At 38.0% G+C, this 27,311-nt stretch overlaps 1 protein-coding gene and 1 long non-coding RNA gene across 8 annotated transcripts; one reads left to right on the top strand and one right to left on the bottom strand.

Annotated features, from left to right (window-relative positions):
• Positions 1–365: 365 nt before the first annotated feature.
• LOC117236509 lies at positions 366–27,276 on the bottom strand. 7 transcript variants are annotated; one of them, XM_033499521.1, is made up of 13 exons: positions 27,165–27,276; positions 26,999–27,081; positions 10,010–12,584; positions 9,821–9,908; positions 9,540–9,690; positions 9,307–9,451; positions 9,149–9,196; positions 8,416–9,064; positions 6,383–8,335; positions 4,769–6,298; positions 4,438–4,681; positions 4,196–4,333; positions 366–4,133 (listed from the first exon to the last, which is right to left on the bottom strand). In XM_033499521.1, the coding sequence occupies exons 3-13, from the start codon at positions 12,271–12,273 to the stop codon at positions 3,676–3,678; spliced, it is 7,668 nt and encodes a 2,555-aa protein (XP_033355412.1). In that variant the 5' UTR covers positions 12,274–12,584; positions 26,999–27,081; positions 27,165–27,276; the 3' UTR covers positions 366–3,675. The 7 variants fall into 7 exon arrangements, with proteins under 7 accessions (XP_033355412.1, XP_033355416.1, XP_033355415.1 ...); XM_033499525.1 differs by having other exon boundaries at positions 10,010–11,217; positions 11,302–12,584; positions 26,999–27,255; XM_033499524.1 differs by having other exon boundaries at positions 10,010–11,820; positions 11,881–12,584; positions 26,999–27,255.
• Positions 14,242–16,120, top strand: LOC117236513. The gene is made up of 2 exons (XR_004493863.1): positions 14,242–14,976; positions 15,800–16,120. It is a non-coding gene; the product is annotated as an uncharacterized LOC117236513 (long non-coding RNA).
• Positions 27,277–27,311: the final 35 nt, after the last annotated feature.

The following is a 27,311-nucleotide window of genomic DNA, read 5'->3' as shown; positions in this document are numbered from 1 at the left end:
TATATATATATATGTATATGTATATATATATATGTATGTGTATATATATATGTACATATAATAATAATAATAATATTATAATAATAATAATAATAATCATCATCACTACTGATCTGTTTTATTTACAACATTGAAACTATTGTACTAACGAGTTTTTTACTAAGTTTCTTGTCTTCTCATCTCTATAACACGGCTTACTTATATCTTTATACGTAGCAACAGAACGCCTTTGTCACTTTATCAGAATGTCCATTATACAGATAGGTTAGAGCAATCAGAGAGAGAATTATACAACGAATAGAATACATTACAAAGCTGAACGTATGTGTAATCGCAAAAAGCAATTTCATTATCATTCTTCGATCTTTGTTACTTTTCCTTTCAATCGCCGTTCTCTGTTTCACGTGGATTTTTCCACTCGCCTCTTAATAGATGTTCTTCTTCTTTTTCTTTCGAAAGATCTCAAAGGAGACGTTCATACTTAAATTTATCTTACAAAAAGTATGTACAAGTTTCACAATACTGCCAACCAGGTGATGAACATAAAGCTATACACACCCTTATCTCACATTCGCACCTGGTTAACGCAAGTAACTTACACTAGTATACATGTTTATTACAAAATATCGGCTAAAGTATAAAGGAATACCAAATGCCAAAAATATCGCTCGTTTAGCTCTCCCCATAGCCTTTTTTCTCGAATTGCAAGTATTTTTCCATGTCATTATTTTGTTTATGCTCCTTCTCTTTTGTTTTCTTTTTTTTTTTTTTTAAATAAAATCTGCAGTCAAATAAACACAAGTTAGTAAGTAGTTGAAGAACTCGTACACTGTAGTTTTATATTTTTTCTATTACTAGCGAAATCCATAGAATGCACAGGGATTTCAGTAAAATTCATTCTTCTGTATTCCGTTTTTTTAATATCTTATTCCCTAGTTACAGATCTCTCTAAACTTTAATGTCGTGTTTAAAAATTTGTGTTTTAAGCATGTTACAACAGTAAAACGTGGCTTTGTCGTTTGCTAAAACCTCGCAATTTTTGTAACTACATAAATTTACCAATTGTGATCACTTTTTGACTATTCGTTTGAAACTGAATGAATACATAAAAAAGTGATAAACAGATCGATCTGTTGGCTCGTGAAAACTCTTCGAGGAACTATATGTATGTATAAGTATTAAATATATTTTTCATTTATCCGAAACGTTGTTATCGAAATCTTAAATTGTACATAATATCTCACTTCTTCGTTATTAGAAAATACTTTATTTTTCTTTGTCTCTGCGAATAAGTAAAATTTAGTTACCTCGAAAAGTTTTCTAGGTCAGTTCTTTAAACATCAAGTATATCGATCAAATGCTTCTCTTTCTCTAGTACTGTGTTTAATGTTTGATTCGATAATTGCTTCCTATATCCTATGATGTTTATAATTGTTGTTGCACATGGGAAAAGATCAGCGGAAAGTAAGAAATATTTATGGCCTTTAGATTCAGCAAAGTTTAAACTCTTTTCAGCTAGAAATTTTCCCTTCGACCGAGAAAAGTAATTCGTTGTGTGTATTTCTTTTGGGTAGAATGTTAACCATGAGTCTAAAATCTGCGAAATATACAAAAGCCGGACAGTTATAACTCATATTACAACGAGGAACTCCCAATAAGAAATTGTAATTAATTAACGTATTTAATATATATATATGTACACACGACAAATACGCGAGAATTCCGATATGAAATCTTTGTACAACACGCTAATCTTAAATTACACCGCTCGCTGTGTACACTGGGAGAATTGTCCTTAATCAAATGTACCATTTACATTCGTCAAATAAAAATACAGAAAAATTAATGATCACCGGACTAAAAAGGAAGAAAAGAAAATAACGAAAATAGATTTACAACACAAATAAATAAATCTTTTGAAAAACAAAAAATTAGATATCTTTTTTAATACGCGTATAGAACAATTAGAACAATTTACAAATTTCGGAAACGAAAAAGACGCACTCTACCTATGTATTCGTTAATTCGTTTTCTCACTTTTTCATTTACAAAAAATAGCTTACGATTCTCCTGTCATACTAATTTCTTTTTTCTTACTGCAGCTTATATTCTCTTCCTCTCTCTCTCTCTCTCTCCCTCTCTCTTTCTCTCCCACTCTTTCTCTCTTTTATACATTCTTTCTCTAAATCGCCTCTTAAAGAGCTTTGTACTTCAGAATGAATGTTCAGTTTCAGGACTTCCACGGATCATCAAATAAAAGGTTATTTGTCGCGGAGACGCCTCTCAGTATCAACTAAAAATATGTTGTACTGTCGATCGTGTTATGGAAAAACAATGAAGAGAAATTAGAAAATTTGAGCGCAAAAGAACAATTCTTAAAAGAAAAGACATGTCAGACTCTTAGCAGGAGGTACAGAGTGACGAAATCGATACGTAGGAACATTCAGTCTAGGGCCTGTACAATTTTACCCTAAACAGGCCTGTTTCCTTCCCATAGAATCGACATTATTGTCACAATGGAATTAAAAAGCGAAAATTCCAATTGTCCGATAATAAACCTGGCACTGTACAGTGATATCATCACTTGAATTTATTATTTACTTTTCCTAAAATTCCGATCATGCCGATACTCCTTTCTTTTTGTTCTTTCTATTAAAAAAAAAAAAAAAAAAAAAAAGAAGAAAAAGAAAGAAAGAAGAAAAGAAAAAATAAAACATGAAAATAAAAATAAAAATTGCAACTCACAGCACAGTGTTTGAATTTTTTTTGTATCTCTCCCTCGATCTTTAACTTAAATATACATTTCGACACCGTTATATTATGCATATATGCAAATGATATTTACAGAAAAATCGTATAATATTGGTATGCACATTTTGTGTATCTGTTTTTGTGTATGTGTGTATACATATATAATATATATAACTGTCAGATGTGGGCTCTGAATATCACGATTATCATTCAGATTAATTTCAGCTTTGTTACAATTTCGCCACAATTGGACTAGTGCTATATATAAACGTTTTTTAGGGCACCACTTCTCCAATATAAAAAGTGTACGCGGCGTACGATACACTTTTGGCCATAATGCTTAGATGCCAGTAGTTTCCTTAAACACGGTCATATAATGCGTGAGAGCATTACGTTTTATTTTCTTTCATTCCTTTCGATTTCTTTTTTTTCTGTTTAAAATACTTAATTATCACTTTAGGCCACGCAAATTCCATCGAGTGCGTCTCCGAAACCATCAGTAGTATTAATATTCCTTGTTTCTCCTTTCACAATCAACGATGTACGCACATAAAGGTTTTTAATACAAGAGAGAACAGTGTAGCACCTGGTATCACGAATCTCTTCTGATTTACTGTCAGTTGCGTGCGCGAATTATCATCTTATCATATAATCTAAATACCCTTTTGCTATAACACGAATGACGTTAAATAGAAGAGATCGTGAATTTATATTCTGTTCCACTCAAGATATCTTGTTTCACCCCCTTCCCTTTTCTCAGGCCAGGGAGGATAACTTAACACTTTAATCTAATGGAATTAAGCGACCAGCTGCGAGTTTCGCTTTTGTTCGAAACCAATCGACAAATTAACTCGCGATCCGACGAAGTCTAATAAAAATTTTTCCAGACTAAAAACTTTTCGACAGAGCTACCTTTTATGTGGGTTAAGACCTTGGTGCCGGGTGATTATAAAACTGTTTCTGTGATTGGCCAGATGCAGGATACATTTGATTTCCAGGTGGCGGTGTAACAGGCGTGTATTTGGAGATCGATACTGCTGTGGTAGACGGCGGAATAAACTGGGGAGGATACGGATTTGAGCCTGGTGGTGCTTGAGACGCTTGGGGTACTAAGAATTGTTGTGGCTGTTTATTTGCAGATGTCTGAGGTGTAGCATTCGAATAGACTTGTTGCGAAGAATTCTGTGGAACTGTGAAGTTTGGGTACTGAACGGGACAAGGTTTAGCTTGGAACTGAGAATAATGGATGGATGCAGATCCTGGAGGAGGTATATAGGGTTGAGGAGGCAATTGAGGTACCGGGTAACCTGGTGGAGTATTCGATACAGTAGGATGAGGCGGAGATGTTTTACGCGCTTTCAGTATTGCCTCCGCCGTTAAACCTGTAACGATTTACAGTCATGTAAAAAGTAATGAAATGGCAAAAGAGAATAGTAATATTTACCATGTTTGCGAGCTCTTTCCTCTTCGTCGTCGCTGAGGAACAATCCAAATTCTCGTTTCAATCTTTCTGTAAGATTTTCTCTTTGACGTTCGACTAAAGTTGGCGCGGCAGACCAACCAATTGTCCCTTCCTCACCACCTATAAGAGTATGAAATGTTGTAACAAAATAGTTTATAATTTTTGACGCTTAAACCTATTGTTATTATCTCAACCTTAAACCTCTTAGTATCCTCTATATTAACCTTTCTTTTCCTCGCCTTCCACGTTCGTGAAAAGCGGTAATGTGGTTAAGGTCGGTACATCAAGAGATAATGAGATTTTGGAACCTTCCTCATCGGAACTGAGCGACGAAGTTCCACTGCTCGCACTGTCTGATCTACCTCTAGCTCCTCCCTTATCTGTTGTAGAAGCATCACTCGACGGTTCAGGTTCTGGAGGCGTGCCAGACGATTGCTGTTTGCGTTTACGGTATTCTGATATGGACAACTAGAACAGTAAATTACTTTTGAATAAACAAGAAACACATGGTAGAATAACTTCGAAGTAGAAATTTTATTCTATAGTTATTCTAACCTTTCGTTTAACAGGAGGGATTGTTTCGGGTTTAAATGCAGGAGCTGGCATACTATTTGGAACGACAGTTCTCGGGTCCTTTAATCGTTTGATTTCTTTAGGCGGAGCTTCCTCCTCTTTTACTGGAGTTTCTTCATTGTGAACATTTTGAGGGGTTGGTTTTGTTGTACACTCTTGTATCTCTATAATCTGCTCAGAAGTTTCAGACTTCGGCTCGATGTATGGTGTATTATTTTCTTCTATCATTTCTTCTTTAGCGCTCTCGTTTGTTAGATCATCCAACTTAGCTTCCAGCAATTCCCTTAACGCCGTCGAGAGCATAGACTTTTGTTCGCCATTTTTGGATTCATCTTCTGTCTCCATATCAATGGTAGATTCGATAATAGCTGCTTCAAAATTTAATTGGCTTTTTGGAGCACTTGTTGCTTCTGTCTTTTTACGAATTCGTTCACTTAATGGTGGAATGGAATGGAAACTCTTTGGTGGTTCTGTGATAGATTCTGTGTCCATGTTGGAAGACACAGACTCAAAAATGGATTCTTCGGATGAAGTAACGAACGCGGACGGTTGTTCAATTTTCTGAGATTCCTGGCTCTGTTCGATTTCTTTAATGCTATTGTCAATGATACATTCTGGTTCGGGTTTGCTTCCGAATTCTTTGAATAACTTTTCCTCGTGGTTTAAATTGAATGATTTGAACGTTGGCGACTCGTATTTCACATCATCTATTTCTTTATCCTCAGATTCGGAATCTTCTTTGGAGCTCTCCATCAAACCCTCAATACCATCCATGCTTTTATCCTTCTCCGAACTAGTATCTACTTTTTCCTTATAATCATTTCCATCGTCGCCAGTAATTTTCTTCATTTGAGCTTCAACGTCAAATTCATCGATCGACATGTTGTCGTCAGATTTCATTTCGCACTTCGCGTCTTCGGATCTTTTATCATCATCACATTTATCGTCTTCAACTTTAACCATCTCACTTATACTACCTCCGAATTCTAGTTTCATCTCAGCCACGCGTTCCTTTAGAATTGCATCCGATTCCATAACAGCGACTGGAGAGCTGAAATCTTCCATTTCTATGTCTCCTTCGTTTTGATCGACTATCTCGACGGTACCTTTTTCCATATCCAAATTCTCTTCTTTCTTTATAATATATTCCTTCTTGCTCTTATTTTTCTGATGGCCAACCGGTTCGTTTTTAACAGATCGCAATTCATTCTTGATAAAAGATTTTGACTCCAAGTGCATGTAAGTGTCACAATCCATTTCATCTTTCTCTTCCTTCTTCACCCCCATGTTCTCTTGTTTCATTATCGAAGTGTCTATCACTAAATGTTTCTCGGATTTTAGAGTTTTGAGATGAAAATCCTGTGGAATATCTATCGAAAGTTTTTGTCGTACGGCCTCGTTTGAATTCGCGTGTTCGTGTGAGGCAACCTCTTGCTTTACAGATTCTGTTGCCGTGTGACCTTCTTCATTCTGATCAACCAACGAGGATTGTAGGTGCTCGATGAAATCGTCCTGAAAAAAATGGTTTAATTAAGAAATCAAATTCCTATTAATTTACAAAAAAACATTTCAACATACAATCAAACGGCAACTTACTTCAACAGGACACAAAGATCTATTGTTCGGAGTGGACTCAGGGACTAACATAGTAGGTGTAGTGGGTGGAGTGTAATTGTCTGACGATAAACTTTCCCTAGCTATTCTTCTTTTCTTCGGTGGAGCTACCATTTCACTGGCCGGCGGACTCTCCGGTCGACTATTTGGTGAATCACATTCTTCAGAAATGGCTTGACGTAACCATCTTTTCTTGGCAGATCCCGTAGAAACAGGGCAAATCGTATTTCCACTGATTGCCTGTTGTTTGCGTTGTGGCGGTGAATCACATATTCCAGATACCGAATTCGCCGCCTGCACAAGAGTGGCTAAACTTTTGGCTGCATAACTCTGCGTTAAGAATTCTGCGGATGAGTCCGTCGGTAAAGAAAAATCCGAAGACCTGCAAAGAGGATTTATCGAATTCGTCGCAGAAGCCGGTGGTAATGCTGGTAACGGTGAGATCTGAGATATATTGCTTTGCGGTGGATCGGGTGACTCTTTTAACCATTCATTCATTAGAACTTTCTTGGTTTTCGGAAATTTAAAGCCAGGAGCTAGAGGACCAACCGCTGCTGCGACTAACAAGCAAGCCGAGGATAAAGGAGTGGATGGAGTTGAACTTTGGGAGCTGCTGCTTGCACCACTGTCACAGGTTGGACTTTTAACTGGCGTTGGTTGTTGCAAAGGAGGCGAACTCGGTCCGGGTGCGTTAGAATTTGCTAAAGCCAACAGTAAACCAGCTGCCGTTGGTATTCCTTGATGACCAGCTGTAGTCACGCTTTCGTTCGTGCTTTTGGCAGGAGTATGCAGGTGATAAGGAGCATCTCGACTTTGCGAATGATTTTGGTTTAACAAAGGTGGTGATTGCATCGAATTGCTTTCTTCTCCGGACGATTCGTCCGAATCCGCGGAATTCAATCTAGTTCTTCGACTGCTACTTTGCGATTGAGAAGTACTAGTAGTCCTTGCTCTACCCTTTCTTCTCTTCCGCCTTAAAGGTCTATCGGAATTTTGTTGTTTTTGCTTTGTTTGTATCGTGACGCTATGACTATCTTCGTTATCGCTATGCGTACCACCAGACTCCTTCCGCTGTGCATTTCGTGCTTGAACTTCTTGTTTCCTTTGTTCCGCTTTCTCGAGCCTCTCGAAAGCTTTCATAATAGCTTCCATCTTTCTCTCTTCTCTGGTCATCTTCTTCTTGTCTTTCTTAGTCTCTGGCACTATTGGTTGACTTAAATTCGGAGAAGTTTGCGGCTGTTGCACTAGCGTCAGCGGTTCCTCTTTAGGTATTTGGCGCACCGTATTTGCAACGGTGGTTGTAACTGTCCTTCTTGGTGGTGCGGATACCGATGATGACACTGTCGTCGGCGGTGGTGCAGGTTGCGTGATGACAGTATTATTGGATATCACGGTCGAGGAATCGCTGTCCTCGCAAATTGTGTTTCGTCTACCCCTTCGTCTCCGCTCTCGGCCATCTGCATTCTCAGCCAATGCTCCGTTGCTTCCTCTTCTATTCAACTGATTTAGAGACACTATTTGACATTCTCTCGGGTTATTACACGCACAGACAATGGGCATCATAGGGCTATTTGGATTAGGGGATAGCAAGAGATCATGTTGTTCGTGTCTGATCGTAATCTCGGCATTTTTCTCAATCGCGATTGTAGTCACAATATACAAATGTAACGTTCCTTTTTCTATACAATGTTTCACTTCCGCGTTAGGTTTACAACTACGTCGCACAAATCTAGCATCGTTTCCATACGTTCTTGTATCTACACAGACTTCTGTTCCGTCTCGTGGTAATCGATAAAAGAATACAAAGGGTCCGGGCCTCTGAGTATGATGCCTTCCTTGAGGATAGGACGGTCGATGTTGCGTACTTAACATATACTTTCCTCGTAATTCAACGACGGGTGTGTTTGGTGGGAGATACATCGTTGCTACCAGAAACTATATAAGAAGAGTAAAAAATTTTTTAAGATACTTATTTTCATTAAAAAATAACTGTCCTCGTTTGAAAAAATACTTACCCTAACGTTGTTACTATGTACGTTGAGCCTACACTTTCCGGTGGCAATGACATTCATGTTACTCTGTCTCAAATCACTGTGTGTACCATTTACTTTGATAGATGATATCCTGGCTCGTAATTCTGGACTATAGTGATTTGTCACTGCTTCCTCGTAACGTTCGATCCACTGTCTTAGTGGCGCGACGTTGGAGTTCCACGTATCTTGAGTTTCCTCTTCTTTATCTTCCAAACTCATTCTCCGTTTAGCTTTGCGTTTACCCGGGCCTCGCTTTGTAGCTTCTTTTTTACGAACAGCACTGGATTGTCTCGGATGAGAATCTCTCCTCTGCCTTTTCGCGACGTTATTATTATTGTTGTTGTTATTGTTGTTCAGTCGTCTTACTTGCGGAGGTTCGGATTTTCGTCGAGGAATTTGTTGTTGCAAAGTTCGTTTCTTGGGAATCGTACTGACCCCAACGTCAGTATCTGCCGAACTGGTGGACGATGTATCGGATGATGTATCTGAATTTAGCAATTCCTCGCGTTTACGCATTTGCAAAGCACGAGCTCTTTGCCTATCTACCCGTCGCGGTCGACAAATCTCACAGAGGTATTCGTCAGGAATGTTAGAACGATCTATACCCATGCAATCAACGTGTTGCCAAACTCTGAAATGAAAAATTTACACTTGCTATAGCAGCGCACTGAGCTGAATTCCATTAAATATCTTAAACGTCACAACTTAAACTTACAAGCAACGATCACAACAGATCATGTATCCATCATCGTGTTCAAAGTCACTAGAAATGAACAAATTTTCAAATATGAATATATAATATAATATACAATATATAATATAATATACAATATATAAATATGAATTAATATATTTTTTAATACAAATAATTACCATATACATCTAGTAACACTGTCTTCATCATCCCCTTCACCCTCGGGAGCAGTTTCGGTTTCTTCGCCTTCCAGTTCTGCGTCCCTGCCTATTTCGCTACTGATAGCACTGGCTGCATCGTCGTCCATATTAGCGCCACTAACAACTATGATGAATAACACAAAGTCGCATGAAAAATACACGGCTTTCATTGTTATTGTGAATCTAATCGAGTAGCTAGTAGGACTTCGTACCTTTTCCATAAATGTAAGGATGCTGAGAAGTCGTAGATGAACTTCCGGCACCGTTGATAGGCTGTTTTGCATGAGATGGGGGTGACGGAGGTGATGGTGTTCGTGGTGGTGGTGCCCCATAATTGTGATCCTGTAGGACGTACTGAAGACACTATAATCAAGAATTACGTGTTCTAGGAACAACTATACAGACTACAAAATGCAACAGTGTACACTGCAAAAATGGCACTGAAGATTCGTTATTAAACTTTGCGTTATGTTTACTACGATATATGTGTTACCTCGTAAGGCGGAGGTATTCTTATAATTGGAGTTATAGGACGTTGTTGACGCTCGTCTTCTTTAGATTCGCGCAGCTCGGGTTCGATTCTGGAAAAATAATAAATTTAATTATTCAATTGATATAGAATGTGCGCGCGGGGTGAAATAAAAGATCAACGAATATATAAGTGACAGAAATAGACACTAACTTATTCTCAACATCTTTGCGAGGTTCCATGCTAGTTACTGGCAGTAACGTCTTTACTTGTCCAGATTGTTGTCTAACTTGCTGGGAAAACTGTGACGTTGTAATAAGTTGTTTTTGTTGTATAGCTTGCTGCTGTATTTTAATCGGCTGATTTTTATGCATCAACATATTCGTGGCAACAGTCTGTTGAGGAAGCAAGGTTTTGATGCTTGTCTTTTGTGCGATCGCAGTTGCCGGACCTTGACCTTTCACCGCAGCTACGTTTGTATTTAGAGAGGTCTTAATACCGGCTACCTTTTGCGTGTGATTCCTTTGAGCTGGTTTTTGAGGAGGTATCGTTTTGATGCATCCAGGCTGTTTTTGAGCATTCTGCGGCCCTATAACGTTCTGTTGTTGCTGAATTATTTTTACTGGCTGCGCATTCGCATTTCTATGCAACGACTGTTGCACAACGTTCTGCGAGTTCGAAGTTTTTACGGTATTTGCAATTTTCTGAGGTACACTACTTTTCAAGTTGCTCTGCTGTAAATTTTGCGTTTGATTCTTCGTCACACCTACTCTCATGACCATCTGTTGTTGTTGAATCTTGGAGTTAACTACCTGAGTTCGTTGGTTATTGGGGATGGTCGCGGCGATCGTCGCAACCTTTTGATGAACATTCGTAATACTGTGACTTTTCTGTGTTTGTGGATTCGTATTCGCTTGTTGTTGCTGCTGAGACTGTTGTTTCTGCGCCGCTTGTTGCTGCGATTGTTGTTGTGCTTGCGAAGTTTGCTGTAGCAACTGTTGTTGCAATTGGGACGAGTTCTGGATATGTACTTGCTGCGATTGTTGTGGCTGTGGGATCACTGGTTGTTTGTTTACGGTTAATAAGTTGGCGTTCTGGAGCGTTTTATTGATATTTGGAACGCTGTTACTCTTACAAGCGCTCGCGAAAGATTGTACTCTGCTGGAATTAACCGTGGTCGCAGTCTGAGACTTTTGCAAAGCCGTCGCAGTTTGTGATCTCTGATGCTGCGTCGGCGGCTGAACCTGTTGCACGTGTTTCTGAACCTGCGGTAACTGTTGCTGACATTGTACTTGCCCCATTACTTGTACCTTCTGCATACCAGCTACGGAGTTGCCACATTTTTGGACGTTATTCACCGCCGCAGCGTTCGATTGCTGCCTAGGCACAGTCACGGTCTTCTGTGACTGAACCTGTAATTTCTGTAATCCCTGCTGTTGATTACCCGGTATCTGTTGTAGTTGTGCTTTATGATTCGGATGGCTACTTAACATCTGCGACGATACCTTTTGATTATTGTAGACCTGCGCTACTTTCTGCGTGTTCGCGGCGTTTGCTTGCGCTTTCTGAAGCGTCGAATTCCCTTGTTGTTGGGCTCTCTGTACGTTGGTATTGTTCGTGACTTGATTAACAGCAAACTGGGTGGTTTGAGCGGCACCAGTCGACGACATTTGGCTCTTCTGTGCGGTCTGTATCCTAGGTACGGAGTTCCTCTGCACGGTTACCCCTTGACTGACATTCGTCACAGCCTTCACTTTCTGCAAGTTAACCGTCTGACCCTGTCCGACGAGATTTTGCGTTTTCACGTGTATCCTTTGAATGTTGGGCAACGAAGTCGCGGTAGTGATGGCTCTAACCGCGTTGTTGCTTACGACAAGCTGCGAAGGGACCGGTTGGACTTTTAAAGGCATGTTAGCCTGCAAACTAGATATCGTGGTCGTCTGTTGCTGTTGTTGCTTTCCCTCACAGGTGACGACCACCTGATTTCTAGTTTGCTGTTTGCTCTGCGTAGATACTGTGGCATGCTGCAAAGGATACACATGTGCTACTCCGCTACCTGGAGATGATATAGATTGAGCGTTTACCGGAACATGGGTTACGTTGGAGGATGCGTTCAGCGTTAAAGGCGCGGGCTGCGTTTGATGGCTAGACGACGGTAATTTCTGAGAGATGACGCGAGTCGACAGCACCTGGGTGGTATTCGTTTGAGGTCCAGTGATTCTCTGCACCTCCCTAACGGCTTTTGCTACTGGATAGGTAACGCTAACTGATTTCACGGTGGAAAAGGAAATAACATGACCAGTTGGAATTTCTGCAGCGCTCTCCAAACATTGAAGGATCTGTGGTTTGCCGCCGGCATCGTCGGTTCCCGTCTGGTTCGATGTTTCCTGATTCACCGACGAGGACGGCTGACTGCTGCTACAGTTCTTCTTCTCGAGGGATGTTTCTACGGTGCCCAACTTTAAGACGAAGCTCATGGTGGTTTCAGCACTCTGTGGAAAGCTGTCAATGCGTTTTGACGCGACGGTGGCACCATCGTTCTCGTGAGCATCGGTATGCTCGGTTGGGGACGGCGGGGGAGGTGGGCCAGGCCCTGGGGACAATTGCTCCCCACCTCCACCTGTTCCACCCCCCGATAACTTGATCACCGACGGAGTCGACGTCTTGGAGGCCTTTCAATCACGCCAACTGGAAACTCGAGAGAGTTAGGATGGGATGGCTATCCTCGCCCTGCTTGACGGGATACCACGCTCTTCGATTCCGCTATTTGAGGATTCTGAACCATAGGCTGCAACATATAATCGACGAATCTTCTGTTAGTCTCGAGATAGTAAGTCTCCATCGATAATAAGTTTTTAACGACATTCGATTGAACAAAACGTATAGTGTAAGGGCTCGTCTTCGCTGAAGCACCATCGAGCAATCTCTTGTCGCTGTTGCAAGTTTCTTGAAAAAGTCGCCGCATGTTGCTTCAGTGCAGACGAGTTCTGAGAAAAGATTCCTTGAAAAATTCGACGATAACTTTAGGAAAACGATTCAACGTGTCGTTGGCTACGTACCCTAATCCAAACATCTCTCAAAGGGTATTAATTATTCATCGTTCATGACGTGGCCATGGAATATTTAAAGATATTGATCCAGAAAAACGTTTCCAATCGTTCGATAAAACTAATGCTTATCTAATAGATATGGTTTTCCACGAATCTGTATAAAGATCTATCGAATGGGTTCACGATTGTTTCGATATCGTGAAAGCTGAGATACTTAGCAACGGTGAAAAGGAAATGGGAGAAAGGAACCAAGCGGTATTTCATGTCTTAAGTATTTAATTACGATAGCAATATCGACAAGAGAAAGGGAAAAATGATCGAAATGATAATTTTTGATCGCGTTTAACAATGATATCCTTCGCTGTGGAACCGGCTCGCAATTCCGAGATAAAATCAATTTAGATTAGACCGTGAATCGACGTGAATCGCGTTTAATACGTTTAATTATCATGTCTTCTATTGTTTAATATCAGAGTCGTTCATCGATTATCGTTGACAAAATTCACATACAATGGCTACTTTCTAATGAAGTGTTCCTCTTTTTTCTTTTATCAGATTCTACATTTCGCTTTCATGGTATGAAACTTTGGTAGTCGTATGAAAGTATGTACCATTAAATAATACTGATCGTAAGTTTAATATACTTGAAACTAATTAATTAATATGTCGATGGCACACTGCACAAATATTGTTTGTCCATTTTTAACGTTTTCTAGAAAATCAGTCTTAAACAATAAATAAATATTTTAAATAGAATAAATTAAATAAAATTGGTTGCAAATCGTACATTGATGCTTCTTAGGGATATAAAATGATCACAATGGATCATGCTCGTTGAAAGTATCTTTATATAGGTACACTGTATGCAGTAAACGAAGTTATTGTTTTCGACAAACTTATGAAGTGGATATAATAATTTTTATACAGAATAACGAACATATCTAAAGACTGAAATTTCACAAGAAGCAAACGCAATTTATGCAATATAATGATGAGATAATATTAATGTTCGAGTAATTTATCAATATATTGTAGTATCATGTGTGTAGCATGTATGTAGTATATTGTAGTGCAATATCCATGATACTGTAACGTATTATTCTAGGTGAATCTTTAAAGTAAACTGATAATTTTAAGACCGTTCGTACGCTATTCGCACAAACTGTTCTATCTGTATTATAATTAAATAATAATTTAATAATAATAATTCTATCGTTATAATTAGACTGTGGATTTTTATGCAAATTCATATTTTTGAGAATATAATGAAAAATGTAAATTTGCCTGCCAACTGTTATAGAAGGCGCTATACTTTGCATATTTTATTTTTCATATTATCTGCATTCTGTTCGATTTTGCACTTTTACATTTCCTATAAATGCATAAAATCGGCAGTGTAGTTGTAATAATATAAACACTTAAAGGTGTTAAAAATCGTTCGCCAACTGTCCTGAACAAAAATTCATATATTTAAGAAGATCAAAAGACGAACAGGATGATGGAAAGCATACACTATATCCTATTGCTATCTGTTAGGGAATTCGCCATTGCTAAAATATGGTTGCATATAACAGCTGCGAAGGAAACGACGCAATACGTAATCGTACGAACAACGATGAATCACTTGGTGTTGCACTTTCCTCTCCCAACGATAATCGAGTTTCCTGGCCGTAAGAGATCGTATATCCTAAGCAAAGAGAATAAAAAACGCAACAAACCGAGATTGTTGCGTGCGATTTCGGAAGTGGCGAGAAGATTCCTTTTGAAGAAACGTTAGGAGCAGTGCGATACGCATTTGCCAGCTCGTGTCAAGTCCGCACGTGCGGCTCAACTTGCGCCAAATGTGCCTGCGTGTTCTACCACCTTGTGTGTACGACGCGCGCACCTAATGAGTTAGTATTGTCAATATCCTCCACCGAACTCGAATTGCGTAAACAGCCGATCGGATATAAAAGATACGAGGCATTGGCCGGCCGCGGCGCGGCGCGGCGGTAGGTGCTATCGCCAAGCTGAAATCGTTTCGTGCAACCATCGATAAAAGAGAAAATATAACGTATTCAAATAATATGGAAATACTTTCAAATATGCAAGGGAAAGTGAAGGAGAAGCGAACTAAAAGTGAGAGAGCATGTACGTATTTTTCTTTTACTTCCGCTTTTCTGCTTCGCAATTTTAGACAAATTTCAACTGTAGTTTAAAGTTTAGAGAATAGAGCGGCAACCGCGTTGCTTTTGCGCGATACAGATTTCTGCAATTGTAAATGAATTTTAATTTGGATTAATGAATTGATTAAAATTGCTTAATAAATAAATACTAGGGTGGTTTATAAGTTCGTGTGTTTTTTAAATACATTACTTTCGTACTATCTTTCGCAATGAATAGTCTTCTGAATCGTTTTAGCAGAACTCCGAAGCGAATTTTGTTTAAAAAGAAAATATAGTATTTCCTTCGCTGCTTTTACTACTTGGAAGTTTCGCACCAAGTAGTGACGCAGAAGTACACGAATTTCCGACTTTTCCGTGTTCCTCTCTAAACGAACAATGGGATAAAATACAATTAATTAATCAAAATGAAATATAATCATTTGAAGGGCTACTAAATGATACTACAAAATAGTACAAGGGAATATATTTAAAAAACGCACGAACTTACGGATCGCCCTAGTAATTCAATATAACATAATTGTAAGGAAGAGCGGTTGTATATCCACTCGTATCGCAAATCAGTCGAAGCAATAACGATAATCTGCGAGCTCAGATCAAGACCGTTTTGCATAACGATATTTATCCACTTTTTATATATATTTTTTACGCTTCTAAGCGTAATCATAATTTTCATTCTTCCAACTTTGAACAGCATGTTCTATCGTTACCTCTTTTTTTTGTTTTCATTTTTTGTTTAATTTACAAACCAAATATTGCTAATTACTTGATGAGGTAACGCGAACATATAGGTATCGCGAAATGAAAAATTCCACGGCGAACGAAACTAGAGTCAGGATCACGTGACGAATGCGTAAATAGGAGGCAGTTTGTTCGATGCGTATGCTACCGTTTCTATCGCACTCATTGTCAGTGGCACGTGCTGCTACTACTGAAAACCATTAACGGCAGTGTAGTCGTTTCCCAGGCTTTTGTCCCCGCATTCTCAAAAGAGGTGGTTTGGACGGTAATTGGACGAGGTTTTTTTTTAGAAACAAGTTGATATAAAAGAAAAGACTCGCAACTAATTAGCGTCGCACGAAGGAAACGCAGTATCCAATTTTATTGGATAAGAAAAAACAAATAAAACAGCTTCGTCCAAAAACGTATAATTTGTAATTCACCGATGGAAAGTGGGATCGTGTGGTTTCCTATAATTAACGCGATCTTCCATTTACAATTTACATTACGTATTGTGGCTTATTACAATTAATGATTGTCTGTATTAATATTTCTGTAATCTTTAGAAAATGTGTGCTTTCAATAAATATCTTGTAACCTCCATGTATACATTTCCAGATTCGTTTCAAATTTTACCAATATAATAACGACAGCTGTGTCTCGTTACACTGCTAATAAAACCTCAAAATATTTTGTATAATATATATATAATAAAGAGTTCCTATAAATGCACGAATAATACTGTGAGTCACTGTATGTACACATAAAGAGCAGCATGTATTTCCAGTAAATTCTGCCACGCTCCTGCTCAGATGTCTCGATCTACATGGTGCATGGGATCGAATTTAACCCTCGAATCGCCGATTCATCGGGTGTTGTCGCGGTCGATTTGACGAAAGCCATCGTACGTTATACAGCTATATAGCTGTCACGTGACTGGTTACAGTGTAACGACGTTATCGGCACTGTCAAAACGCCAATAGCAAGGATTCAGCTTTCATCGCGCAACCACGCAGGCGTCTGTTAAGCGAGGTTATGCACTCTGCAGTTCCTCGTTGTGTGCTACATTCGATTAAATTTTAACCAAATCTTGTGAAATTCCGAAGAGATTTCGATAGTTTTCATCGTCCGTTTCACCAGGCAACTCTCTTGCCAGTCCTCGCTCTTTCTGAAAAATGCATTTTTCCAAGTACTCGCTTAGTAAGCGCCGAGAACCGCTGGAACGCAGTATTATTTCAGATGCTACGAAATCAGGGAAATTGCCAGAACCAACTGCAGCATTGTAAAAGAAACAAAACTATATTCGCGTAGCTAAATATAAACCTTGCTTCAGCGGTTGCGTTCCATTGCGAGCTGGCTAATAAACGTACCGCGATGCACTTTCGTAAAATACAATTTACATTTCACCGAGAATAACATCTTATAAAATATTTAATCATCCTACGGAATAGTACCTCAACGTAGAGCGTTTTCTAGGCGACTGGTTTCTCCTCCGTGTGTCACTACGATTTCCTAGAAATATCATATCGATAAACGTCTTTTCGATGTTAATGTCTTTAGTATTTAATCTGTACGTCACACAGCCAACACTGGAAATGGATAATGCTTCGAACTTGGTCAATCTGAATTCGGATGTGTACAGAATAACACACATTAGTAACTGACTGCGAACGTTCGCGCGTTTTTGAGAGATTAAAAAAATCTACAAAATACATATAATATGCAAAAATATAAACAAGTATTCAAAATGCAGCACTTATTATAATATTTAGTAAACCAAGCGAATTTTTATTTACCTTCTATTCTCCTAATTACGTTCACAAAAATTACATAAACATCCACAGCCACACACTATGGTGCAATATACCGAATAAGTGTATCCAAAATTCCTAATTCGTTGTACCTCCCTCGTTCGTTACATATCAGACTTTAAGACTTTTGCTAGGTTTTGTGAACACTCGAAGGATTAACCAAGGTATCTTTAGCATTATCGACAATTTAGGTGGTTAAGTTTGGTACCAATTTGTCTAGTTTACATTTACTCCTTGTGCATTTGGTCTGTTTGATTCGTGACTAATTTCATTATTTCTGCGTAAGATTTATTGGTTGTTAATGGAGTTGAAGTTTGTCCGATGTGTGTATCCGAACAGGCAACAGTTGTTTCGTTCATAACCGCCCCCCCCCCCTCAAAATGTATTTAACTATATTAAACAATTAGGAATATTAAAAAAAAAAGAAAAGAAAGAAGAAAGCATCTTTTGTTTGGTTTGATTGTTGTCGAGTTACCCAAGACTTGATAATATTGCGAAGGCAGTGTATCTTTTCCGGAGGGTAAAGGATTAGTTGGGTGGTCGCAGCAGCGAGGCAACTATCGTCGATGTTAACAACGGCGGGTGTTCTGGCCGCTATTTTGCCGCGATGTTTCCAACAGTCGTGAAGTTAACGAGGTTCCGCGCGCGAGCGTGCAGCGTTGCACGGGCTGGTTTGTCACGTTGGCAGCAATGGGATTTGTGGCGACCTACTTGGCGTACCTCGACCCTTGCATTGATTCGATACGAACCAAAATTATTCCTGAACGATTATCGCTCGATGTTGACCTCTCCTTCCACGTCCTACCATCTTGCTTCTTTTCCATCCCTGATCACATCTATTCACGGATATTTGCCATTCTAGTTTACCTGCTCCTGTTAAGCTATTATATCAATTTCTCCAACTAGCTCAGCCAGATAAAACGTCGTTCGCTGTTTTATGTAGTTTGCCCGCTGCAAATTATCGAAGAATCGCGTATCGGTGGGAGCAGAAAGAAAGCTCGTTGGATACAATATTACTCTGTTTACAATATTATCAATCGAGCATTGTTACTCGACATGTGTCGACAGCGTCTCCAACAAGTTGTTTGACGCTTCCGCTGACCCCTTCTCAACCACAGGGCAATTCAACGTTGCAGGGAAACGGCGTTGCTCTCACCAGCAACCCGTGCGCAGTTGGAACGCGCATTCTACTGCCATGTAACTAGCCCGATTGTGAGCAATCGTGCGGATGAAACTGGCAATGATATCCCGATTCCTCTCTCTTTTTAAATCTTGATTCGATAATCAGGTACAGGTATCAACCGTACAACACGGTGCTCCTACAACACGGATTCACTCTAGCACGGTTCGAGGATTGAGTAATTCTTCCAAACCGGCGCGTAATCGGAATTTTTAAGTGCAAGCATCGTCATTCGATATCTTTCATTGGAGTCAGCGTATGTGTATTGTCTCAGATTTGCGCAATTTTGGAATATTGAAACTTTTAATCCATTCTTAGTTTGTAGAGTATTAACCCTTTGCACTCGAGAGTTCTTGCGCCATAGGGAAGCAGCAGTTGGAAGCTTCTCTGATAAAAAAAATCGATAACATTTTTCACAACTAACAAAAATAGAAATCATACATAGATTAACGAACGTCGTTTAATAGAATTTAGTAATGACGAAAAAGAAAATATTATGTAACATAAATTTATAAAACTTGATTAATTATTGACTGTTTTAATAAACATTAGTACACTTTTGTTAATCTTTGGAACATAATCTTATTTTTGTATCAGTTCTTTGTTTCGTATAACACGGCATATTTTCGGAACTTAACTACGTACTATCGTGTTATACGGGGGATACTAGTAATCAAAGTAACTCGATCTCCCGTAAAAACGTATACAAAGAATCCTATCCATATTGATTCTTTTTATAGCATGCTTCCCATTTTGCTTATGCCCATCGAAAATGACGTTGATTTTCTCCCCTTAAAAGCAGCATTAATTCCATCCACTTTCTCGTCGTTCGTTCGAAATACGCGTAGAATCGAAGAAAAGCAGCGAGACCATAACGCGACCTCCCACCAACGACGATACTAACCATACCTACGACTAGTTCTACGCCGTTAAATAAACGTTCGACTTCTCTCTCCCTCTTTCTTTCTCTGTCTCTCTCTTTCTCCCCGTCCAAGCCCGTTTTTCTGTGAGTCCATCTTTCGCTCTGCTCTCCGTTCCTCCCTGGTAAGGGAGAGCACGAGCGTGTAACATACAGTAAGCCGTATACAAAGGCCTGATTGCCGGACACTCGGTGAAATATGCCAGTTCCCCGCCAATAACCGGTATCGCGCTGTCCTCTCTTCACATTTGCGCTGTCTTCGCTATGTTCACGGCAGATCGGCGTGGAGTGGAAGGAGGACAACGCGCCGCACACAACATCGCGCGGAGAAAGACAAGGAGAAAGGGAATCAGAAAGACAGAGTTGAAAAAGGCGAACGAGAAATTGCTAGTGGAAGTAAACCGAGATACGAGACAATACTATGCCCGAGACAGATGCCACTGCGCGAAGCTTTTCTTTCGCGATAGTATGTTTCCACGATTAACTTTCTAAAATATCCGTTTCTTTCTCGGAACTCTCCTGCTTTTTTTCTATTACGTAGACAATACATTGGATCGTTACGTGGATAATTCCACAAAATTAAGAGACACAAGAGGCAGAGGATGGTCAGGGAACGAGGAGGGATTTAAACGCCACTCATGAAGAAGATGGTTGTTGCGCAAAGAACAAGCACTCCATTCCGCGAGAGTTTCGTGCTACTCCGCTCGATCATGCATGTAAATGAATGGGAGCGTCACGAGGCCTGCGAATGTGCTCGTGCGCGCCGCTCCGCAGTTTTGCAATCCCTTTTCGTACTTTCGTGGCGGTCGATATGCAACACACCACCACGGGAATCGCAGTCGTTCGGCAAACTCCTAAAAGATGGCTTGGCGTTTCCACGAAACTGCTGCTCTTTATCCTCTTCAAATTTTACTACGAACCCTCTTCTACGGTGGCTCGCAAAAGTATTCGTACACTTCCCATAGAAAATTTTTATGTGCATATTGTGCGTGTTACATGAAACATTTTGATATTTCATTAGCACTATAATGAGACACGACTGCCAAGATTATATTGGCAAAATTTGAATCCAATCTGAAAATATACATACAAGTTACAACATATTTATTGCAAATTTATATTTAGTAAAAAATTAATATATAGTATGAATAATCACTTCAAGCATATAAAAAGTGTTAAAGATGGTCCCAGTGAATGCTGAGACTTATTAATAAACTGCCGATTTTTATGCATTTACAGGAAATTCGGAAGTGCAAAATTGTATAGAATGCGCATGATATGAAAAAACATATAAAGTATCAAAAATATAGTGCTTTCTATAATATTTAACGAGTGAAATAATTTCCTAGCAAGATTCTATATTTTTAATTATATTGCCAAAAATATGGATTTGCATAAAAAGCCGCAGTCTACTTACCAATATCGTGGACGACTATTTTAAATACTTTTGTGATATCAGCAAAATATATATCTTATTTATTTATATCTACTAAATACATATCTTGTAACTTCTGCATACATCTTCAGAATCGTATAAAATTTTACCAATATAACCACAACAGTTGAGTGTCATTACAGTACTAATGAAATTTCAAAATGTTTCGTATAAAACACGTAATATGCGCATAAAAAAGTTTCGCCCATGCATACGAATACTTTTGCGAGCCACTGTCGTTGATAAATCTCTTTCTTCCTTTTTGTTCCTTAACCAACTAAAATATAATCTTGAATCATTTCAACTTTCTAACACTTCTCGATCGGCGGTTAACGAGAGAGAAGAGCGCGAGTACAGAATTGGCTAGAAGAGATTGCCGCGGACAATTTCGTTCTATTTGCCGACAGCTGCGATAGCGAACAACTCTGCGGATTAATCACTTAGGAATGCGACCGCACTATGGTTAAAGAAAGACCCATCCACGCTAAACCGATTGGAAATCATCCCATTGCCCGATAATCATCCTCTATTGGCCGAGGTTCAAATCCGGGAATTCAATTGGAATTCCTATCAAAAGTAAGAAATATCGATGGATAAAAATATCTTGAAAAAGCGTTCGTTAGCCGCGAAAGATCGGACGCGTAACGCGGCTCTGTGCATTACGTGGGAGTGTTGGAAGATAGAGGGGACGAGAGACGAAGATTCAGCATTGTGCACCTCCGCTATTAAAACCAAGGTTACCGAGAAGCGTGCATCTTTCTTTCTCTCTCTCTCTCTCGCCTTCGAGTCTGCGAGTCTCCAAACCGGACTAAATCTCATTATTATATATACATTTCGTTGCACCGTCAATCTGGACGCTTAGAAATTCTCTCTCCTTATCTCTTTCTTCGAAAGATGTTCTCATCTACTTCTACGATTGCATAATCTTTTCCTAGCGCGAAAAGAACCATCTCCGCGTGGAAACTATTGGCGTTCGCTATTCGATAAAACGGATTAAACATCTGTTTAATCGCGCTTTAGATAAAACTAACTACGCGCGCGGGACAACCTTATCACGTCGGAATTTTATGCAATCGTAATCATATGCGATAAAATGCGGTAAACGTAGAAAACATAAAGATAAGGGAAATGCATCGATTCAACTGTGATGAGGAAAAATCGCGAATGGTTTACTTTCGTGGGATATATTTTATGGCTGACCCAGCACGCCTGTATTCCTCTGTCAACAGCAAAAAGTTTTGCCACGGTACACGCTCCTCCGTTTATCGTGTGAATACGTCGTAACCCATAGTAACCGCGAGCACCATTAATACACTGTGATGTCATCCCGAAGAAATGCATCGGTTCTTTGCGGCGTAAATCTTGCGAAATCGTTGCTGGTCTCGGTATTGCGTTTGATTTTCCAGCGGAATTAACCAGATGCGTGCAACTACTATAGCTATATATAGCCCCAGTATTGATGGTACAAATGAGACGGGGATTATTCTACATGAAAGAACAGACCGAAAATATAGACTAAATATTTTCATTCGAGGCTTCGTTTTCGAAAAAAGTCAAATTTGCAGATTTCTTTAGCACGCGTGAATTTGGCTAATCACTAAACGAGTGCGAGTAAACAATCATAAGGTGTTACTCTATGTGCGAAAATAAATGAAAAATATAGAATAGAATTTGTCTGTTTAAGGGCTTAAAGGCTAGTTCTCAAAAAAATTGAATTCGAACGTGCATAGTTGAGAATAGGCCTGATCAATTTTCAAATTTCATTTTTTCAGGAACGAAGCGCCCTATGTAGGAATTTTGTTCTATGTACTTAACCTCCTGTCGGTTATTCACCTCTATACATTAATACCATTAATATTAAGACCTCCTTGCCGAAACATTAATTTTTTGAATGAATCTGAAGATAGATTCCTATCATTAGACAAGATATTATTGTAAATCAATTAGTACAGGATATTAGTAGTTTGGTCTCGCTCTCGAACAGCTTCCAGCAAACCGCTGTAACTTTATATGTACCAAGTTTTCCGCCTGATACGAAAACGATCAACTTTGAGGTAAATCGATCGCGATATCTTTTAAATAGCCAGTTTATATTCTAAAAAGAATATAAATAAAAGCAATAAAGCAATAAAACTCGGTGAACGAGACGTACTTCAACTCTTCGAGTGTTTGTTTATAACTTGATCTTTATATTTTATTTATATTTTAATTTCCTGCTAGTTGCTTTGTTATTAATCTGGAAATCTTTTTACAATTTTTAGTAACTCATTCTTATTTGTTGTAGCTTAAAATAAAGAATATTTTAATATGTATTATAGTTTGTGTAACATCTTGCTTTTTTTAATAATTTGATTTCCAATTACACGTTTAATATAATAAATAAATCATTGTTTTTATAAGCTTCTTTTTATTTGGCTTGGTAATAAAATTTGTGTACAATGTCATTTTATTAAAAGTATAATGCAACTAAGTAAAGATGTATTTTTTAAATATTTACTTAGTAACTAATGTTACTAATGTAATGTAATGTAATGTAAGTAAGTAATATACAGACTAAGCACTCCAAAGGTTAAGAAATCTTCGAACTTGTTGATCTAAAAACACACGCACAGTTTATCCGGACCATATGTTTGAATTCGTTCGATCGACAGATATCTTGCCGGTAATCGATATAACCTGTCCTAACTATTGCTAAGTGACGACACGAATTCGTCCATACGATGCGCCACCAACCACTACTTTGCGAATAAGTTGCGATATAGTAGTGTGCATACGCACTGACATCGTCCTATTGGATCTTTCTCGATGACGTCAGTAGGGTTGACCAATGGTAATGGTCACGAAAGAGAGACAGAACACTAGCAGCGAACTTGACAAATCCGTTACTATTGTTTTAATAAAAAAATGAATAAATGTTACCCGATATGACCCAGATTTCTAGAAGTACCTGTTTTGATATTGGCAGGTTAAAAAACCAAAGATCATCGAGCTTTAAAATAATCAAACTCTTAAATGTTATACATAGGAAAAGATGTAAAAAAAAAAAGGAAGAGCTATCTATTAATAATAATCATAATAAAAATTTAATTGAATAGGAAAATACAATTGAAGTTTCTAGTTCCTTATAGTTTGGATGAAAGAAATGACAGATCTTTCGAATGACTTTCTTCTGATTCTCTTGTGAATAAAGTATGTAATATATTGTGTATGTCGCGCGTGCCCGTCACTGCGCGCGAACTTCCCTTGGTTGCGGTCGATACGATTTCACCTCGTAGCCAGCAAATGCTACCACCAGAGGCGTACCCCACCAAACTAAATTTCGAGCTCGAGCATTTAAACCTCTGTCTTCTTTCCATTCGCATTCGATCGATTTAACTTCAACTTGTTTTAACGATTCGATCGTGTTTTCAAATACTTGAATTCACAAAAAAATGTTCTTTTTACAAAACTATATCAGGCCTAACATATACCTAACGTATATAATAACATAGATTAGTATAGCTAATATAGAATAGTATACATAATGTATAGAAAAAGAAAACAATCAAACAACGTTGTCAAGATCAACATACTGAACAACTTCTTCCGCTCGGCTTTAGTTTTTAAATTATGCAGAAATTTATTAATATTATTATTGTTATATTATTTAATGATTCATTTTATAAATTTTTGTTCCGTAAACAGTCTTTCAATGATGGTAGATATATCTGTTACATGTTTGACCAATTGCAGATTAGAATAAAGTGCAACATTCTATATATCAATCAATTCATTGAAAATTGACAATGCATTTCAAGGTCATTAAAATCAGGTAAAATACGCAGAGTTATGTAATTAATTGAAAATTGTATCCTATTAGAGATAAAAATGGAAGAAATGATTACGATCGGCCAACTGAGGAAATTCGTAGCGACGCTTCTAGTTACTGACAGCTACCCACGAGCACCATATCTGCAATCGTGCCGTACCCTACTACGAGAATTCCAAATTTGACTTTATAACTTCGAGCGACTTCCTTCCCGCACATATAACTTGATCTGACAAACAGAAACCATTCAGCTCGTCTCGAGAGATTTATATATGTGTAAAGATCAACTTTTCCACAATAATATCTTATCAATTTCGGTTGAAATTCGGCTGCTATAACTTGATATTCGATGAGATGCGTTGAATATTTCTCGATCATTCGATTAAAATGAACGTGGCAAAAATATTGATAAATTTAAAATTCTCGAGACGCAAAGTAAGACATACGAATGAGAATTTGACACAACAGGAAAAAAGATGCGAAGAATTTTGCGAAAGAGCAAAATGACGAAAGAAAATAAGAGAGATAAGAGTGGGAATTGGAAGAGATCGCGAAAGGATCAAGAAAAAAGAAAATGACAGTGGTCGATGAAAGTAAATGAAGGAACAAGAGAGGAAGGAAAGATATACGTATATACATATATACATATACATCTGTATATTATATATATGTGCAACGGGCGAGAAGGGAAAGAAAAGAGAGACAGAGAAACGGGAGAAGGGAGGGGGTAACAATATGGCCGTCTGGGAGAGAAACCAGCGCCGCCTGGCTGATTTTTCCATTCCCGCCGTGAAATAGTTTTCAATATACAAACTTTCTTCGCTTGGTTATGGCCATTAAATAACATTCATGAATTATTTAGTATTATACGTTTGTAAATTTGATAAAAACTTGCTAAAAATTGTCATATAACCTTACGATATTATATACCAATGTACTAGTATATATTGGAATGTACCAAATGTATTCAAAATAATTATTTCTGAAACTTGAAAACAATATTTTATAGTAACATAAGATGATCATTTAATTATGAAAAAGTTTGTAACAGTATATGCAATATTATTAATTGAAATACTGCCTGAATGGAACATATTTGTTATTACAACCACACCATACAACCTTAGAGTATCTGCAAGCAAATTAATTTTATATTTGATGTCCATTCACTTGAAATAAGAAAATGTGCTAAGCAAAATCATTTTGAAGAATTTTGTCACTCACTTATTTACTTATTCTTCCTACTTTTACAAATAACATATAATAATTATATACACATATATAAGTAAAATTATAAAATTGTCAATCAATTATGAAAACCTCTAACATGAAATAGTAAGAATACAACCTCATCTTCTTACATATTTATACAGCAATTTCGTTAGCCATTTCTTAATATCAACAGGTTTAGTAATTCGCAAATACACGATTAATTCTACTAATCTGAATAAAACCAAAAATATATCATATTAGCCTAACAAAAAGAAGTAGAAAAAGATTGGATAGTTACAAAGTAATCATTTGTGTAAAATTCTCGAGTAAAGACGTAAAAGAAAAGATGAAGAACGCAGGATAAATGTTTAAACATTACACGAAAGTTAATAATCACGTAAGTTAGACAACTTAAGTAGTATGTGTACGATGTGGTTGACCTGTACTCGCTCACCATTTTACTAATCATTGTTGCCACCATTCGGAAACAAAAATTGCAATCAACAAATACTTTTTAAATCTCTCTCTTGTTGCAAAAAGACAATGAAAAAATTGCAATCGAAATCAATTTAAAACGCCGAAATCGAAATTTCGCGATGTAGACATTTTTTTTCTTTCTTTATTAAGTCAAGTACAGCAATAAGCGGTAAAACAAGACAGATGTCAATAAAAATTGTGAAAAACTTCTCGGTGATAAAATTACTTTATATTTTCGAAAACGATTTGTAAAAAGGCACGAAATGCAAAATAATTTGAATGTCACAAACGATTCATAATATGAACAGAATGGAGCATTACACCTGTCTTTCATATGACAGTTCGATTGAATTTTGAACATTTGTCACGATAATTGCAACTTTCTACTCATTTGGAACAATAAGAATCCATAAAAATGTATTGCTTACCTTAATATGACAGGAATACAGAAGCTCACTTTAAACTTGGATGTAAACACAAGCATTTTTTAATGGAAGTCACACCAGGGCAGCTTAAATAATAAACGAAAAAACACTCTTTACATCGCGGGAAACGTTATTTCACTATTCGAGATTTTATTACGTTATTAAATACCACAATAAATACGAGAATTCACGATCTCTTCGGAAAACATCCATCGAAAACTAAAGATGGCAGCCATTCTTCTGTACAAAACAAAGGTTCACATCCACGGACTCGCAAGCAATGAAGCCTCGAAACCAGATAACTTCCGGCGCTACC

This window comes from Bombus vosnesenskii, unplaced genomic scaffold, assembly GCF_011952255.1.
Source record: "Bombus vosnesenskii isolate JDL3184/JDL3185 unplaced genomic scaffold, Bvos_JDL3184-5_v1.1 scf7180000013349, whole genome shotgun sequence".
NCBI classification, from domain to species: domain Eukaryota; kingdom Metazoa; phylum Arthropoda; class Insecta; order Hymenoptera; family Apidae; genus Bombus; species Bombus vosnesenskii.
This window is presented reverse-complemented; position numbering and strand designations above follow the sequence as displayed.

Bases quoted from the DNA above. Each gene is read 5' to 3' on its own strand.
- LOC117236509 (XM_033499521.1), bottom strand. From the start codon at position 12,273: ATGAGCTTCGTCTTAAAGTTGGGCACCGTAGAAACATCCCTCGAGAAG. The intron at 9,452-9,539 runs GTACGAAGTCCT...TATTCATCATAG, and splicing joins TCCTTACATTTATGGAAAAG to TTGTTAGTGGCGCTAATATG. The intron at 6,299-6,382 runs GTAAGTTGCCGT...CATTTTTTTCAG, and splicing joins GATCTTTGTGTCCTGTTGAA to GACGATTTCATCGAGCACCT.